We start from the raw sequence: 19,307 nt of genomic DNA on the forward strand, positions 1-19,307 counted from the left end.
TACACAATGGGATCACACAAAACACCAAGGCTGTGATATACAATTTTTACAGGGGTCGACTTATACTTGAGTATATACGGGTAGGTTTGCACAAATCCATCTGTCTCCATGTAAGGCTGTTTGCAGACAACTGTGCTGCAACCGACCTGCTGTGAATTAAAAGCACGGATGTCCCTGTGTGCTGCACATGTCTTGCTTCCTCTGCTCCATTCATTAAATGAATATAAGGCATGGAAACTCGGGACGCAAAATGGGATATGAATAGGACCTATTGTCTACTTTGCGGCCTGGACTGTCGGCCCACACAGGGGACTGACCTACTACATGTGTAGTATAGAATGGGTCTGTGTGCTATCCGTGAAATACATAGATAACATGCCGAACATGGACACAGTCTGCAAGGGGCCTAAATCTGACAAACTTTATGTTGAGATCAGGGATCTGGGGACCAAATCATCACTTCCAGGATACCAAATATTGATTTGCTTTTAACTTCTTTTCTCATATAGATAATTTTTGGAAGCACATTTGCTCAGTACGGTTATACCACGTTGACCAAACTGAAAAGAACTAGATTTTTATTACTTCGTTCAAGTTCAACACTTTATATATCACCTTCTGAGGTGGTTGTACTAGTGCCAATATTTTAAGGCTGAAAAGTGTTGCATTCTGAAGCGGGGTGATAGGATTGCTCTCTCTAGCTAGGGTCGTACAATGCAAATTTCTTTTCTTCTGTAAGCAAATCCCGTAGCGTGGATTTCCCATTCCATGAGTACTTTTTTTTTTTTTTTTTTTTTTTTTTTTTTTTTTTATACGGAATACAAAAAAACTTGGATTGAAAGGCCTATTCTGATAAAACAACCCATAGCAGATGGAATTCATTCATTTGGTGTTCTGCAGAAACTCAGTCACTACTACCACCAGCAGCAGTATGTAAGATGCCCAGAGATGGCGAGATGCCCCCACAGAAAACATTTTAATTAATGTCCCTCTAGACAGCAATTGTACTGTGAGCCCAGTGTGGCGGATTCCTGTGTTCTCGTCCTCACTCTTTCTCTCCAGCTCTATTAGGATTTGTCTGCATATTTTAATGATTTTCTTTTAAACTGCAGTAATAGGGCTTATGCACAGTGGGAAATTGATTAATTTGGTTTCAGCAGCCACCTGCCTTTTAAATTGCATGCGACTAAAACTCTGCTCGTGACAGGGTACAATGGAAAATTAGTTTGGACTGTGGGTGGGCTATGAAACAAAAAGAATTTACTTCAAATTGCTCAACCCAGTCAACATGGATTGACAGAACTCTGTAAAGAGCAGAGGGGAAAAAAAGCTGCGCTGTGTTCAGTAGACCTCAATAAGCTGGCACTTCTATTTAGCTGCCATTAGTTTGCAACACTTTGTACTCAGTTACTAGTAGCCTGCTATGTAACATCATTGACTGGTCCACAATGCTGTTGGCGGTTGACACCAAACCAGTTGTAAAGAGATTGGGGAAAATAGTGTTGGCGATGTTGCTTGGCATTTTCTGACGAAGCCTTTCTACTTCAGATTGGGCGTAATTTGGCAGCAATTGGAGGTCATTACCCTTAAATGGCTATTTTATGACTGCATGTCCAGTCTAGTGACAGACATCTGCGTACTCTTCATACAGATGTGGCCATCTCCCCAACTAGTATAGATGTCTGCCTGTTTAGAGCTATTGGATACAGCACTGTGGAATCTGAGTGATACTACTTCAAGATACTGCTTGTATTGATAACCAAAAGGCTTTGTTTCTTTCCTAGGGTTAATATTTAAAGTACATTTCCAAAACCTCTTTAAGACTGTGTCTAAGATGTTCCTGCGTTGCCATTGCTAACTCTGCACTTAAGAGGGAGTGACTGTTTTGGAGAGCAGAATAACCATGGCTGACACTGGCATACGTGAAACTCCTACAATGTCCACTTAAAGTGTTGTGCTAAAAATTTGGGCAGCTGTAAAAATGCTGCAAACTAAGAAAGCTTTCTAAAACAGAAGTAGATGTTTTACCACTCTGCCAACTCCAACTCTTTGCATCCTTCAATGGGCACCACACCACTGCTGCTGGAACGTACTGTATTTATCTATTTCCTACAGTTCCTGAAGAATCAGTGCAGTTAGCCTCATTAGCATATTGGATGCTGGAAATACTCAGGTCAGGTGGGCGGTCTGCTGCTTTAAGCCTGGGATAGAGTGTACTGTTAATGACCGCCCTCCTGACCGTTTCTGCACCCAATATGCTCAGGCTAACAGCCCTGATTGCTCCACAATGTTAGAGTAACTGCGCCATAATTGGCAGTGTCACCTATTAAAGGTACAAATGGTTCCAGATGGTGGAGGTGGTAAAAGCTCCTTCTTAATGTGAATAAACGGGCAAAAAAAACCCTAAATTAATATTTGGTGTGGCCACCTTTTGGAAGAGGAGTCCTGAAAGTGTTGATAGGGCCACAACAGATCCTTTAACTTAAAACCATTGAATCCGCCTGGAATTACATAAAGAGACGAGTATTTGAGCAAGCCTACAACCACAGAAGATCTGCGGTTAGTTCTCAAAGATGTTTGCAACAACCTCTCTGCCAAATTCCTTCAAAAAAAGTTGGGTTTTTTGTTGTTAGTTTTGGCAATTGACAAAAATGAAATTGAAATTGCTTTTCAGTATAATTTCCATACCGGTCTAAAACTTGTGCACAGTTCTGTAAAGATAGTGGATGATCACACATGGTTTTAAAGCAAAATATTATCTTGATCCAAAGTAATGGTCCAGACTTACTAATGGGCAAGTGTAAATTTGGACAGTCTGAAAATGTGCCAGACTTATCACGGTGGATGATAAATTTGGCGTATCTTTAGACTGTCTAGTCTAAGTTTATACCACCCATTAATTGTCTGAGCCAGAATTTTGCTTTGTACCATTAGGGGTGTGGGTGATGGGTTTTAATATGGTTTACAGTATTCCAGTATATAGACATATCTTCCATCTATATAACTTTTTTGTCTTTGCATTTACGCTACATTTCTTGACTACAAGGTGGGCGTCTTAGTCTGTTCATTCTGTCTTCTCTAATTTATTGAGTGACTGCCATTTTGACACATTATTGAATAAGTATTGATTTGTAAAGGAAGTTATATGGACGTGTATACTGAAAGGGCTGAGATGTATAATTGTATCTATACATTTAACTACTTTTTTTCTTCCCTGGAGCCACTGTTTTTCCATTCTACCACTTGTAGACTATTCTCATGAAAAGACCAATGGACAAGGAGGATAACATTGTCTTGCAATATACTTGTCCTTAGGTTATCTTAATTGGGTGAGGATAAATTTAGTTTCTCTGCTATTGTGATGCACCATACTAAGCTATTTAATTTTCACCAAGAATTGAGATTGATGCATGGCCTATGTATAACTATGTAAGCCACACTATATTTGTTCCACGAAAACCTCAATCTTCTAAGAAGATTAGGTATTTTATGTAGGCTATTGCATTGACAGTGATCAGCTCTATATGGATGGGGCCTATATAATCTTTGGGTCATAGACCATTGGTGGAAAGGATCAAACTTGATCAGACAATTTGGAATAGTTTATATAAATGAATTCATTTTGGTTTTCCATATTGTATGATCTATTTATCTGAATTTTCAGATATGGTTATTTACGGAGATTGAGTTGTGCCAATCTTCAATTGGTGTAGGATGGATTGCAAGCCATTGTATTAGCAATTTCAAGGGATACGTTAGATGAGTTCTGGTGAGCGATTCAGCAAGGGACATATATAGAAAATTTATGTAAATAAATAATGTAGATGCATTTTATAGGTGAATTCTGAGTAACTGGTTGTCTTGCTTCAGTTCAGGTTCAGAGAGCTTTCTCACTAGTTACCAAACTTATGGTTCTGTCGGTAAACCTGACCAGTCACAGAAGAATAAGTCTAGTTAAAAAAAAATACTGGGAGTTGCTTTTACTATTATGACAGATATTGGGTAGTGGTTAATATAGGCCCCACCTTGACTGGTCCTATTGTCCTTATTTATGGAATATGATCCTGCCTTGTGATCCCAACTTCACATTGATAAATAAGATATGGGATTCAAGGTAACAGTCTTCCCTAGAAACAAAGGATTCCTGCACATTTTACATTGTGTAACTAAATTCACTAAAGTGTTGAGTGAAATTTTAGGAAGGGGGGGAAACCCCCAAAACCCTTGTTTTAAATGTCTGAAAAAAAACTAACAAGGTAGACAGTCAAGTGAGTGTACCCTTGTCAAGAGAGAAATGTAGGAATCCAAGCTCAATAATGAATTTGACTCCTTTCATGGTTGGCATTGCAACAACCACGGATGGATTCAGAAAGATGCCAGCTACTGATCGGATATTCTTAGAAGGCGATGTGTGCATAATTCATGTAGGGACTGCTTGCATTACTCGACTTTCTAGTTGAAACCTATAAATCTCTGTGAGCCTACTGACATTGCAAAGTAACAGAGAATGACATCTGTGGTGGATGATCTGCCCAAAGGTCCTAGTTTACCCGTTTATCACAATATGTTATTTAAGATTTCCCTGAAAGCCTTCTACAGCCTCAGTGTGTTGATGTTCAGTCAAGCCAAGCAACACTAGAATAGAAAGAATTAACACATACTTTATCCTTCTGCAAACCAAATCTGACATATCCCTATGATTCAGTTGTTAGTAAATTAATAAGCATAGACCTTGGAAAGAAGAAAAATAGCTTTATCGGATTAACTTTCCGCCTACTGAGCAGGAGCATTGTTATTTCTTCTTCTTCTAGTAACATCTTATTTTAACAGTTTTACATTAACCTACTCGAGTTATTATCCACTGGTGTAGTAACACCCTCTGCAAGGAAATATGTGGACTCGGAGTTGTTCCTATTTGTTAAAATTTCACAGAATTCAGGCTTGAGAGATCTTTTTGTTACTAAACCCAAGACTGTATTTCGTTACAGTATATGTAAAGTGGCTTTGGTTAATTGCTGAATTCTGAATTATAAAAATTTGGTTACATGTCTTGGCTATTCAGTGGCCAGCACAATTAGGTTGAGGCCCCACTTTGTTGAAACGCAGCTTTTTTTTTTTTTTTTTTTTTTTGTTTTCTTTTTTAGCCAAAGCCAAGTGACTACAAAAGTAAAGGGGAATATATAGTTCTTCCAACTTTTGCTCAATCCACTCCTGGCATTGGCTCAAAAAAAACCACTGCAAAATCTACAAAAAAAATCTGTTTCTACAAAGTGGGGCCTTAGCCTAGAGGTTCTTTCCAAGGAAATAAAAATATATTGACTTTATTCTCTGCTGACAAAGTTTGGACACGCCTTCTCATCAAAGATTTTTCTGTATTTTCATGACTATGATGATTGTAGATTCAGACTGAAGGCATCAAAACTATGAAGTAACACGTGGAATTATATACTTAATAAACAAAAAGTGTGAAACAGAAAATTTCTTATTCTAGGTTCTTCAAAGTAGCCACCTTTTTGCTTTGATTACTGCTTTGCACACTCTTGGCATTCTCTTGATGAGCTTCAAGAGGTAACCACCAGAAATGGTCTTCCAACAGTCTTGAAGGAGTTCCCAGAGATGCTTAGCACTTGTTGGCCCTTTTGCCTTCACTCTGCAGTCCAGCTCACCCCAAACCATCTCAATTGGGTTCAGGTCTGGTGACTGTGGAGGCCAGGTCATCTAGCATAGCATCCAATCACTCTACTTCTTGTTCAAATAGCCCTTACACAGCCTGGAGGTGTGTTAGGGGTCATTGTTCCATTGAAAAATAAATGGTGGTCCAACTAAACGCAAACCTGATGGAATAGCATGCTGCTGCAAGATGCTGTGGTAGCCATGCTGGTTCAGTATGCCTTCAATTTTGAATAAATTCCCAATAGTGTCACTAGCAAAGCACCATCACACCTCCTCCATGCTTCACGGTGGAAACCAGGCATGTAGACTCCATCCGTTCACCTTTTCTGCATCACACAAAGACCAAAGGTGGTTGGAACCAAAGATCTCAAATTTGGACTCATCAGACCAAAGCACAGATTTCCACTGGTCTAATGTCCATTCCTTGTGTTCTTTAGCCCAAACAAGTCTCTTCTGCTTGTTTCCTGTCCTTAGCAGTGGTTTTCTAGCAGCTATTTTACCATGAAGGCTGGCTGCTGCACAAAGTCTCCTCTTAACCGTTGTTGTAGAGATGTGTCTGCTGCTAGAACTGTGTGGCATTGACCTGGTCTCTAATCCGAGCTGCTGTTAACCTGCGATTTCTGAGCTGGTGACTCAGATGAACTTATCCTCCGCAGCAGAGGTGACTCTTGGTCTTCCTTTCCTGGGGCGGTCATGTGAGCCAGGTGTTTGTTTGTTTTTTTTGTAGCACTTGATGGTTTTTGAAAAGGTCCCCAAGTGCAGTTGCAAAGTTTTCCCAATTTTTCGGACTGACCTTCATTTCTTAAAGTAATGATGGCAACTCGTTTTTCTTTACTTAGCTTCTTTTTTCTTGTCATAATACAAATTCTAACAGTCTATTCAGTAGGATTATCAGCTGTGTATCCACCTGACTTCTGCACAACACAAGTGATGGTCCCAACTCCATTTATAAGGCCAGAAGTCCCACTTATTAAACCTGACAAGGCACACCTGTGAAGTGAGAACCATTTCCAGTGACTACCTCTTTAAGCTCATCAAGAGAATGCCAAAAGTGTGCAAAGTAGGAATCAAAGCAAAAAGTGACTACTTTGAAGAACCTAGAATATAAGACATATTTTCAGTTGTTTCACACTTTAAGTATATAATTCCACATGTATTAATTCATAGTTTTGATGCCTTCAGTGTGAATCTACAACTTTCATAGACTTTAGCCGGTATATGAAGTGTTTTCTATTAATGAACATGTGACTCTTGGAGAGTAGGAAAGACGTTTTATTCCCAGCAGGTCTGAAAGAGACATGATAACCTAATGGAAAAATATAGAAAAGAAAGGTAGTAAGAAATAACTAAACAACTGTGGCGCACATTGCTGAGTAGTGTCACTCACTTTGTCGCACTTTGCTATTAAGAGGCGGTTATTTGAAGATGGGCGACTTTTCAGCCAATCTGCATAAAAGTAAACCAGATCTTCCTGAAAATGAAGCAGTAATGTAGAATGCAAAAGATTTCTTTAGGAAAGTGTATAAGCAGCGATACAAGATACTGTCATTAGTCCGATATCAATTTTCTCTGTGACAGACTCCCTTTAAATTAATAGTGCGGTGTGTATAGATGAGGAATAATAATTCTGGCCATAATATTTGTATATTTCTCTCTGTAGGCTCAATCTGTAACTTTCAGTTCTCTCTGAATGATGGAGGCTAGCTTCTATGATTTGTACCATAGAAAGCAGAGAGAAAGTGGCGATCAGTGTGCTACAGTTTTCGTCACTCCTATTAACTATTGAAGTTAGGGAAACTGTAACTGTTTGGCGACTTCCTTAACTCCCGACCTGCTGGTCAGGAGAATGACTAGCGTATTTCCAAATTGGCTATACTTGGCTGTGACTGGTATACCCCTCTAAGCGCTTGCTGCCCAGGTTTTCAATAGCTTTCAGTTGTTCATTAGTGGTCCCAGCAATCAGAAGCCTTGTCCTCAGTTTATCAGGGAACGTTCCTAACAAACCAACATTACTCAAAGTGGAAACCCCCTTTAATGACCTAACAAAGAAAAATAGCATTAGGAATCCTTTCTAAATGTCATACAGTGTTTGAATTGCAGGAAGTCCAGTTTTATGTTTCAAGGGAGGACCATAAAGTAAATCTAGGTTATGCTCACATCAGGGGGTGTGCAGTGCTTGGATCCAAGTCATTTATCTTTTCTCGCCTCTCCAGTCTTCTCCGGCCTTTCATATATTTTCACTGCATAATCTCCCTTGTTAAATGACAGGACAGGCTTTGATAAAGCGTCGGCTGATCGAGCAACGTACATTGATTAATCTATAGCAGGTACTGCATGCTTACTTAGCCTGAAGGAAGCTTTTTCCTAGAATTCGCTTCTATTCATGACAGCATTCTAAATATAGCCTCTTTCTTCTAGCTTCTAGATTACAAACCTACCTATAAGTTTACATTAACACATTTTTTTTTTTCATGTAACCTATTTTACAGGTTGCAGGTTTTTTATTGGTTATGTCAACTGTATGTACAGATATAAAATATTACCAAACATAATCGGATTATAATCTGTATATTTTGAGGTTTACAGATTTGTATTAAACTAGTATAACATAATTAGATGTTAAAAATAATCCAATAACATTTGCTTTCAACCCTGTATTACCAGGTATATAAATGGGGGACAAAATGTGCACTTTTTCTAAGTCACAAAAAAGCAATACTGGGGGTCATATGGAATAGTTTTTCATATAACACAATGGTTTCTAAAGCTGTAGAAAGTTTTCATTTCATTGTATTGTGTAAGTAACCAATCTAGCCCGCCCTGTCTTCATACAGTATAGTCTCGATGCACTTTTTATCTTAATACAGTAAAATTCCTCTAATCTAGTCCAGAGTGGTGCTTGACTCGAGTTTCTAACCCTGCGTTCACACCTGTGACACTAAATCCGTGCGCGTGCCGGATTACCGGCCTGAGCGGTGTGGCAGGAGAGGATTAGAGGTCTCTCTGCTGCCTAGATTCTCTGCTCATAGCTGCATAAAGGGAGGGACCCTTCCCAAATCTTTTTTTTTTTTTTTTTTTTTTTTTTTTTTTTGTATGCAGATTAGTTTCTTCTAATCAAGGGGGTGAAAGGTTAACAGGAACAGTCAAGTTCTCATTGCCCAAACCCGACCACTGCACCCTGAAGTCCTTCAATCCTAGTCTGGCAGTTTTGACATTAGCAGGGCTGAAGATGTCTCACAGTTGTGTTGGGACATGGAGAACTTGACTTGTGTTAGCATTCCCCTTTCCTTGTGACTTGAAGGACTTAATTTTCATACAGAATGAAAGCGATTTGTGGCAGAATGTTCTGTGAATTGTCAGGACTGGTGTCCTAAAGACACTGAGGGGCAACACCTAAGGCATTGAGTTACTGATGGTGGTTTGGTGGGTAAATTGAACTGGCAGGTTTCTTTCTTAAGCTGAACTGATATTGGGTTTTGTAGACTAGTTGTACCTGGAAATTCATCAGTTATTGCATGCAAAGCAATGAACATTCTGAAATGGATGGATAGCTTATAGTGTTGTATTGATGCACGGGGAGGCTTTTTTTTCTATTACCCATGTATGAAAACAGACTTCAGATGGTTCTGTCCCTGAGTTTAATTCTAGTCTTGTTGTTCTTTCACCTCCTCTCCCTCTGTGCCCCTTCGATCTCTAGTAACCATGGCTTTGAAGTGAAAAGCGAAACAGCATCAGGGGTTGATATGCAACTCGGAGCGCTTGGCGAGATTTACATTTCAAAGTACTGTGTGGTCACACTTAGCATCTCAGCAAAATTGTAATATTTACCTTCTGAAAATCCCTTCTAATGCTGACCACCAGTTCCAGAGGGTTTTCTTTTTTGCCTTTGTTCATTTCTATGTTGGCACTGGCCTTTGGGTAACTTAATCTCTGCTTTTCTCTTCCTAGCTTGCGTGCCTGAGGGACTTGCTACAGTCAAGATTTTGAGGGCCAGCCACAGCCTGAGGTCCACACCAAACAAACCTTGTAAGATCAAGGCAGCTCTGGCCTGATGGGAATTCTACAGCTAAAGGATAATACTGAAACACTGATCTAAGTTCTTCATCTCGGAATATTGTGTTCACCACCATGGCGATATATTTTTGGTTGGATGGTTAAGCTCCTTCAACCCTTTCCTGATTACAAAAGACATTGCTATCCAATCAGCCATTTGGGACTTGTGGCTCTGAAACTTAGTAACTGGATGCGCAGAAGCAGAGCAAGAAATGGACTCTGACTAAAATGGAAGTGACCTGACAGTTTCCTGCCCATCAGTGATCTTCAGCAAGGTCAGGTTAAGGTTGGACATTCACCTTTGCTGGAAGAGCAGTATGCAGGAAGCTGGTTTTCAGGCCACAAATGCTTTCACAGGTAAGAAAGGGTGCAATAACACAAGGGCACCTGTTGATGCTGTATATACTGCATGTATATGTTTATTTAAAGGGGCTCTATCATTGGGAAATGTCATTTTTAGGCTATTTCACACATTCCTTTAGTATGTAAATTACCTCAGCAGAGACGAGTCATCAGCACAGCAGCCTCTGCTGTACATACACAGAGCAGACTGTGCACACAGATACGTCCGGTGCACGGCCAAAGCTAATTAGCATATGAATAAAAATGGACTTAGTATGTAAATTGCCTCAGTAGATTTTGAATAAGTCCATTTTTATTCATATGCTAATTAGCTTTGGCCGTGCACCAGACGTATCTGTGTGCACAGTCTGCTCTGTGTATGTACAGCAGAGGCTGCTGTGCTGATGACTAGTCTCTGCTGAGTTATTCAAAATCTGCTGAGGCAATTTACGGTACTATTCCGTTATCGGGCCAGCAGCAGCGCAGTTCAGCAGCAGCTTTCGGGACAGCAGTTCAGCAGCGGGAATTACAATGACATCCGAGGACTGCTGGCCCGATGCTTGTGCCCAGTAACCAGTACATCGATGACCCCCCTCCCCCATCCTTCTCCTCCTGCCAGTGCTGCCCCCCAGCTCTCCTTACATCTTCCCCGTACCCTCTCCCCGCCACACGACTAGGCCTCACCTCAGCGCTAGTACCGAGACCGAAAGGAAAGACACCGGGGCTCAATCCAGGCCCTGACAAGAAACACGCCGACTATAGGAACGGTGAGCTACAGCGAGCCGGAGGGACAAACTTTCTGCAGCGTCCGGCGGCTATCTAGTAGCATTCATTGCTCAAGATTTACGGTGAGGCCTATTACAGGGAGAGGGTACGGGGCAGATGTAAGAAGAGCTGGGGGGCAGCACTGGAAGGAAGAGGAGGATGAGGGCATCGATCGATGTACTGCCTACTACACACAAGCACGGCCTCTATCATCGGGCCAGCATCGGCTTAGTCATGTGGCGGGGAGAGGGTACGGGGTAGATGTAAGGAGAGCTGGGGGGCAGCACTGGAAGGAGGAGGAGATGGAGGGGGGGTCATTGATGTACTGGCTACTGGGCACAAGCATCGGGCCAGCAGTCCTCGGATGTCATTGTAATTCCCGCTGCTGAACTGAACTGCTGTCCCGAAAGCTGGTGCTGAAATGCGCTGCTGCTGGCCCGATAACGGAATAGTACCGGGAACCTTATGCAGCAGGCAATATTCACTGGGAAAATGGGCAAGAAAAATGGTGTTGGTCAGTCTATAGTAGTATAGTAAATCCCCACTATCCAAAGTTTTCATGAACCATGGCAATTTTTTTTTTTTTTTTTTTTGGGGTGGGGTTGTCCAATGACTCTAAGCACAGTGCAGTGCCCGGGTCTATAACAGTGCATCCCAACCTCTGCTCAGTGCACACAGTCATCTGCTTCTGGCTCTGTACACTGTGTGGAGTAGTTGTATAACTTATTTTCTGCAGACACTCCCTCAGTACACCATGGCCATTTTTTAGGGTCCCTACATCAGAGTTGTTGACCACCCTTCTATTTTAAATAAGACTTCTTATATCGTTCTGTGTCTAAATGACAGTCTTTGACTAGTGGGGACTTGTAATTGCCACCCAGTCATATTTCTTGTACAAAGGGCTGTCATCCAGTTACTTAGGATACTGATGTCTGTGGATACTCAAGAGTCTCTCTATGATTTGCATATAAACATGAAACTTAGTCTTTTTCAGCTAACTTGTGCTCATATAATAGGCGGTGATCATCATCAAAAGTGTAAATCACTTTATCTAAAATGACTTGCTGAAAATTGTTTCAAGGTGCTAGCCTCTATGTGCTAACCTGTCATATGAAGTCTGTCACCAGCAGCAGAGATGCGGAGACTGAATTAAGCAAATGAAGATAGGATTTACAACTAGTCACAAGCAAGACTCTCTTCTATGGAAGTCCTTTTTCTCCACAATGCATGTTTTTTTTTTGCATTTTCCTGCCCCATTTAAAAGCCAACTGTTTCCAGTCTATCTGCAGCTACTATTGTATGCCTTAGATATGTAGGGCACATTTTATCGGAATTACTACTGCCTATAGCAGGGGTAGGCAACCTTTTTTGTTCGGCGTGCCGATTTAAATTACAAAATCAAAGATGAGGTCCTCGGAGTGCCGGTCAATAATTGTAAAGCCGACGACACCTACACTAAAGTCATATAGCACAGGGGTGCTGTCATACTGTGATCCAAGCCACATGCGCTTACCACTATTTGCCTCGATACACATGTTCTTTTCCATTAGAAGCAATGTAAGTACATGTGTAACCCACAATTAGTGGTAATGTATGTGACTGGGAGCAGAGTGAGGTAACACCTGTAAAGAGCTGACACACAATGTATCTGTATGCTCCATCCAGTCCTCGGCTGTTAGTAACTTCAGTATTCTGTAGGGGAGCGTTCACACTACAGTCAGTGTTCGACAGCTAGTGTCCGCTGCTAATGTCCGCACTAGATTTTGAACAGACATTAGCAGCGGACACTAGCTATTGGACACAGACGGTAGTGTGAACGCTCCCTAAGTGAAACGCAGATTAATTTGTCACTTTTAGTTCCTGGCGGAGCAGTAACAGCAAAACCCCAGCCAGGAATTAATGAGTGTCACACTTACACCAAAGTGGCCGCACTGGTGCCCAGGAACTGAATTTGGCTATAATTGCATCTAGTTACAGTGTCACCACCCAATAGAATCACACTAAAGCTGAGGCACAACATTGCAAAAATGCAGCTTTTTTTATTGCAGATTTAGCTGCGTTTTTTTTCCGTCAAAGCCAAGAATGGCTAGAAAAGGAATGGGAAATATATAGGAAGCTTCATATGTCTCCCTCCTGCTCAATCTACTCCTGGCTTCGGCTCAAAAAACCCAGCAAAATCTGCAACGAAAAAAGCTGTTTCTGCAACGTGGGGCTTTAGCCTAAGGCTGAGCCCCCACTTTGTTGGAACACAGCTTTTTTTGTTACATATTTTGCTGTGTTTTTCTGAGCCTAAGGGCTAGTTCACACGGGGACATGGACGCTGATTTTGACAGCAGATTTTGCGGCCAAATCAGCGTCCATACAATGTCCACACTATGTGAACTGCTCCCGCCGCGACCGTCGCGGCTTTCACCTCCGCTGTTGGCTCAAATGAATGAGCCGACATGGAGGGCGCTGCGGCTGGGCGGAAGCCGCGGCTCATCGCGAGCGGCTTCCGCCCGAAAGATAGGTCATGTCGCTTCTTTTTCTGCTAGCTCGCTAGCAGAAAAAAAAAGCGAGCAGTTCACATAGGGATACATTGTATGGACGCTGATTTGGCCGCGAAATCCGCTGTCAAAATCAGCGTCCATGTCCCCGTGTGAACTAGCCCTAAGCCAGGAGTGGATTGAGCAGAAGGGAAACGTATAAGAAGCTTCCTATATATTTCCCATTCCTTCTGTAGCCATTTGTAGCTTTGGTTGAAATAAACCGCATGAAAATCTGCAACAAAAATGCTGCGTTTCTGCAACGTGGGGCCTCAGCCTTACGCCTCCTGCATACAAGTGGCACGCATATGGTTTTCACTGACCTATATGTTAAAAATAGGGGATGTATAGGACACAATAGGAACTGCTCCATAGTTTTCAGTTCTTCAATTTTGCCCAGATACACAGCCACAAAAAGAATGGCTGTATATATGGGTCAATTGAAATATGTAGGTCTGTACTTTTATCCACAGTTGTAGATAACCTGTAATGCACATGACCAGACTAACAACTCAATGTGCCTCATATTAATAGTAGTTAACCCCATCATGTCCCTCACATTAACCCCCTGTGTGCTTTACATAATTGACACGGATATGTGAGACATATAATATATATAACTAAATAAATATATATATATATATATATATATATATATATATATATATATATATATATATATATATATATACACACACACACACTCTAGAGGGAGGACCCGGCTTCGCACGGGTATATTACATTTTATGTTTGTGTAGTGGCCCCATAAGAAATGTCCAATTTTGGACTGGTGTATTTTGTATGTGGTTTGTGTGTATGTCCATAAGCGTCATCTGATTATGTGTATCTCATTTTGGATATCAGTGAAAAACCTGTGATCAGTTGTTATGGATACCTGGAGTAAAGCTGTATCTAATCCTTCCCCGTGTAGTACTGTGTTTAGACGCAAGTATCTAATCCTTGTTGGTGTGGTACTGTGTGCAGATGCACATATCTAATCCCCCGGGTGTGGTACTGTGTGCAGATGTGTGTATCTAATCCTCTCCCGTGTGGCATTCTGTGAAGAGGCACATATCTAATCCTCCGGTAAGTGAAACTGTGTGCAGACGTGCATATCTAATCTTACGGCATGTGGTACTATGTGCAGACGCGCGTATCTAATCCTCTGGCGTGTGGTACTGTGTGCAGACAGGTGTATCTAATCCTCTGGCATGAGGTACTGTGTGCAGATGCACGTATCTAATCCTCCCCCGTGTGGTACTGTGTGCTGAGACGCGTATCTAATTATCTGGCATGTGGTACTGTGTGCAGAGGCATGTATCTAATCCTACAGCATGTGGTACTGTATGCAGACGCGTGTATCTAATCCTATGGCGTGTACAACTGTGTGAAGATGTGCGTATCTAATCGTCTGACATGTGGAACTGTAAGCAGACACGCGTATCTAATCCTACGGCATGTGGTATTGTGTGATGAGGCGTGTATCTAATCCTACGGCATGTGGTACTGTGTGCAGATGCGCGTATCTAACCCTCTTGCGTGTGGTACTGTGTGCAGATGTGCGTATCTAATTCTTCCCTGTGTAGTACTGTGTGCTGATGCGCGTATCTAATTCTCTGGCTTGTGATACTGTATGCAGAGGCATGTATCTAATCCTCCAAAGTGTGGTACTGTATGCAGACACACGTATCTAATCCTTCCCTGTGTCGTACTGTGTGAAGAGGTGCGTATCTAATCCTACGGCATGTGGAACTGTGTGTAGATGCACGTATCTAATCCTACAGCATGTGTTACTGTGTGCAGACGCGTGTATCTAATCCTCTCTGTGTGGTGCTGAGACGCGTATATAATTCTCTGGCTTGTGGTACTGTGTGCAGAGGCATGTATCTAATCCTCCCCTGTGTGGTATTGTATGAAAAGGCATATATCTAATCCTCTGGCGTGTGGTACTGTGTGCAGACACACGTATCTAATCCTCCCCTGTGTGGTATTGTGTGTAGACGCGCGTATCTAATCCTACGGCATGTGGTACTGTGTGCAGACGCGTGTATCTAATCCTCCCTGTGTGGTACTGTGTGCTGAGACGTGTATGTAATTCTCTGGCTTGTGGTACTGTGTGCAGACACACGTATCTAATCCTCCCCTGTGTGGTATTGTGTGAAGAGGCGCATATCTAATCCTACAGCATGTGGAACTGTGTGTAGATGCATGTATCTAATCCTACGGCATGTGGTACTGTGTGCAGATGTGCATATCTTATGCTCTGGTGTGTGGAACTGTGTGCAGATGCGTGTATCCAATCCTTTGGCATGTGGTACTGTGTGCAGACGCATGTATCCAATCCCCCGGCGTGTGGTACTTTGTGCAGACGCGTGTATCTAATCCTTCGGAATGTGGAACTGTGTGCAGAAGCGCGTATTTAATCCTCTGGTTTGTGGGACTGTGTGCAGACGCGTGTATCTAATCCTCTGGCGTGTGATACTGTGTGCTGATCTGTGTATCTAATCCTCTGATGCATGTATATCAGTTGGGATATCAGTGTTGGGTTGTGTGTGTGGAGTGACCATGTGTATTTCAGTTGGAATATGAGTGAAAGACTTGCAGGTTTGTATTGGCTAAGGGGGGGGGGGGGGGCATTGTGTTTGGAATGCTGTATCTCAGCAACGGTACGTCCGAGCAAGTTGGAGTCTCGTCTTTAAACCTTCCCGGATACCTGAAGTATCTTTGTGCCAAATTTGGTGAAGATCGGTCCAGTCGTTTGGTTCGCATTAGAAGGCAGGCAGGCAGGCAGGCAGACAGGCAGACAGGCAGGCAGGCAGGCAGGCAGGCAGGCAGGCAGGCAGGCAGACAGGCAGGCAGACAGACAGGCAGACAGACAGGCAGACAGACAGGCAGACAGACAGGCAGACAGACAGGCAGACAGACAGGCAGACAGACAGGCAGACAGACAGGCAGACAGACAGGCAGACAGACAGGCAGACAGGCAGGCAGACAGGCAGGCAGACAGGCAGGCAGACAGGCAGACAGACAGGCAGGCAGACAGGCAGGCAGACAGGCAGGCAGACAGGCAGGCAGACAGGCAGGCAGACAGGCAGGCAGACAGGCAGGCAGGCAGGCAGGCAGGCAGGCAGGCAGACAGGCAGGCAGACAGACAGGCAGACAGACATTTTTATAATATAGGGAGATATATATATCTATCATAAGTGAACATCTTCATTATATAGGTCCTTCATTAGTACCTCCATATGTCTCACACCTCAGTAACCCTTATGTGAGCCACACGGATTAATGTGAGGCACATGGAGTTACTAAAACTAAGTTAATAACCCCAAATGCCTGACATTAATAAGAATCATTAGTAACACACACGTACCTGGTGTTGTGTTTGCTTTCACTTTGCTCCCCGGAGCTTCCCCTCCTCCTCAGGGCTGCAGACGGCAGGAGCTCCTCCTCACGTGTAACAGCAGGTCCAGGGAGCCCTTATCCTGTGCAGTGAGAAGCTCACCTCTGATTGGTGGCAGGGAGAGAAGGGGGCGTGTCTTACAGCTCGGCTCTAGCACAGCACTGAAGGGACGCTCTCTCAATATAGTGCATGAAAGTTGCAGGCTGGCTGCCGTGCCAGCAAAATATGCCTCGCATGCCACTCTTGGCACGCGTGCCAGGGGTTGCCGACCCCTGGCCTATAGTATAGGAACTGTGAGACAATACAGTAATGCTGTATACTTAGCTCAAATTCCTACATTGTCTCATAGGATACACTAAACAGGTCTCGGTGCATCATCATGTCTTTGTACAGGAGCTCATTGCGTGTTCTGGTTCAGAAATGAATGGTTCTATCAACATATTTGGAAGTGCCCATTCCCCTGACAGCTGTGCAAGTTTCACTTACCGCTCCTAGAACCTCAGATCCTTTCCTTCGTCTGGGGTTCTAGGAGAGGTAAGTTAATGTAAAATCAGCAGTGACCTCTTCCTCTCTCATTCCCCACAGCAGGTTCATTATATGGGGGAATACATGGGAGCTCTGTAGTATGGGGACACAAGAAACCATTATATAAGCAGAAAAGGGCAGTGTATTGGGGCATTCGGGACCATTCTATTTGGGCATTGCATTGAACGGGAACATAAGGGCCATTATATAAGAGAATTAGGTGTATTGTACTCTATTGGCGATATAAGGGACCAATATATGGGGGAGGAAGTGGTTATTGTGTGGTAACCATTATATAGTCATGGTACTATATGGGGGCATAAAGCGGCAATTATAGGGTTTATACAGTGGCATCTTACTATATGGGGACATGATTTGAGGGCGTTGGGCTATAGTACCGTTTGGTGGCAAAAGGGACCACTGAGCTGTGTAGGGGAAAGAGGAGGACATTATACAGTGGTGGTGAAAGGAGGCCATTCTGCTTTGTGCGCATAAGGGGCTATTATACATTTGGGGGAGTGTCAATTATAGCTGCAAATTTCACTTTTTTTTTTTTTTATCTTGGCAATGCAAAAGGTACAAAAGACGTAATGCATTCCAAGTAAATTGCCGTTGCAAAAATTACTCCAATTTTGGGTGTTTTTTGCTTTTGAAAGTTTGAAGAAAATGCTGGTGCTGCATGACTTAGGCATCAGAGCCTCAGTAAGCCAATGTGAAGCACAAGGGCCCATACAAGCTTAGATCTGGCCCTGAATGATTCAGACCATTCAAAGTCCCAAAAAAAAGTTTTCAGTATCTAAGTTGGGCATGAGTAATGTACATTAGCCTAACTTTCAGATGTTTTTAAAGGGGTTGTGTATGATTGAGAACGGAGGCTGATAATCCCCCCCCCCCCCTAAAACCTCTCTGTGAATGAAGTGCTGGTGCGCGTGCAGGAAAGCTGCTCAATTCACTTAAATGGGGCTTCCAGTACAGCAATCTACAGTAGCCCCATTTAAGTGAATGGGAAGCTGGGCACTGTTGCTCTCATGGTGGCTTTATGGAGGACTTTTGGGACCTTGTTCTTCAGCTGGCTGACGTTTCCAGCTGTCTGGTTCCAGATATGTCATTTAGTCCCTATTCAGCGATATATAATCTATATAGTGATTAGAAAGAAGTGGAGTACAAATGGATGACAATGACTTGTGGTGGTAATCCTACAGTCATATTATCAATTTCTTGCTAATCTAACTGATGTTTTATTCCAAATCAAGGGATTTATGGAGGAGGTGGGGGGGGTTAGGGGAGTATGTTTGCAAGATCAGACCACATTGGTGGTAATTGTAGTTTGGTGCCACTTTTTTTATTTTCTTTTTAAATGTATCAGATAAATTGTAATGGTAAAGTTGCTAAAATCAGTTTTCGGCATATCCTAGTTGGTGCAGTCCCTGCTGGAATTACTTCTATAAAATGAAGCATATTTGCTGTTTCTGTGAAATGGTATATGGTTATGGTTTGGAAATCCTCCTTGTCTGCGAGGGGCTGATTAGACTTTTTACTGTGCAATTTCTGAATAGACCCCGTATGTTTCTAATAAACAAATTCTATTTGGTTTAGCGTAACATATTAAAAATACTTCCTTATTTCCCCTGTAATCTATTTACTAGAGATGACTGCCAAAGAAAATCTCAACTGAGTCCCTCAGTATTATAATGATGAGAGAAACAGAGAGAGAATTAAAGAGAATTATATTGTGACTGCAGAACAGGAGAAGTTATACCAAACAGATGACTGCAATTGGAACTGAGACGTTAGAATTTTTTTTTTTTTTTTTTTTTCCTTCTTTGGAAGCCATTACTATGCTTCTACGAGCTGTTACAAAAACCTATGGAAAGATACATCCGTATGTGTATCGCATTTTCTCATCTGCAGGAAACTATAGAATGCAATTTGGAGTCTTTGTGCTTGCTCCTAGATCTGGTTGATTTATGTTGTTTCCACTTCCTTTAGATGTCGGGCACTATGCAGTAAACTGGATAATA

At 42.4% G+C, this 19,307-nt stretch overlaps 1 protein-coding gene across 2 annotated transcripts in view; it reads left to right on the forward strand.

Annotated features, from left to right (window-relative positions):
- Positions 1-19,307, forward strand: part of LDLRAD4 (low density lipoprotein receptor class A domain containing 4) — a 191,144-nt gene that overhangs the window by 65,284 nt on the left and 106,553 nt on the right. For both annotated transcript variants that reach the window (XM_075270710.1, XM_075270711.1), the window contains one exon: positions 9,622-10,083. In XM_075270710.1, coding sequence (XP_075126811.1) covers positions 10,044-10,083 — 40 coding nt within the window. In that variant the 5' untranslated portion in view covers positions 9,622-10,043. The remainder of the gene's footprint in view (positions 1-9,621; positions 10,084-19,307) is intronic.

This window comes from Leptodactylus fuscus, chromosome 4 (genome assembly GCF_031893055.1).
Source record: "Leptodactylus fuscus isolate aLepFus1 chromosome 4, aLepFus1.hap2, whole genome shotgun sequence".
Taxonomy (NCBI): domain Eukaryota; kingdom Metazoa; phylum Chordata; class Amphibia; order Anura; family Leptodactylidae; genus Leptodactylus; species Leptodactylus fuscus.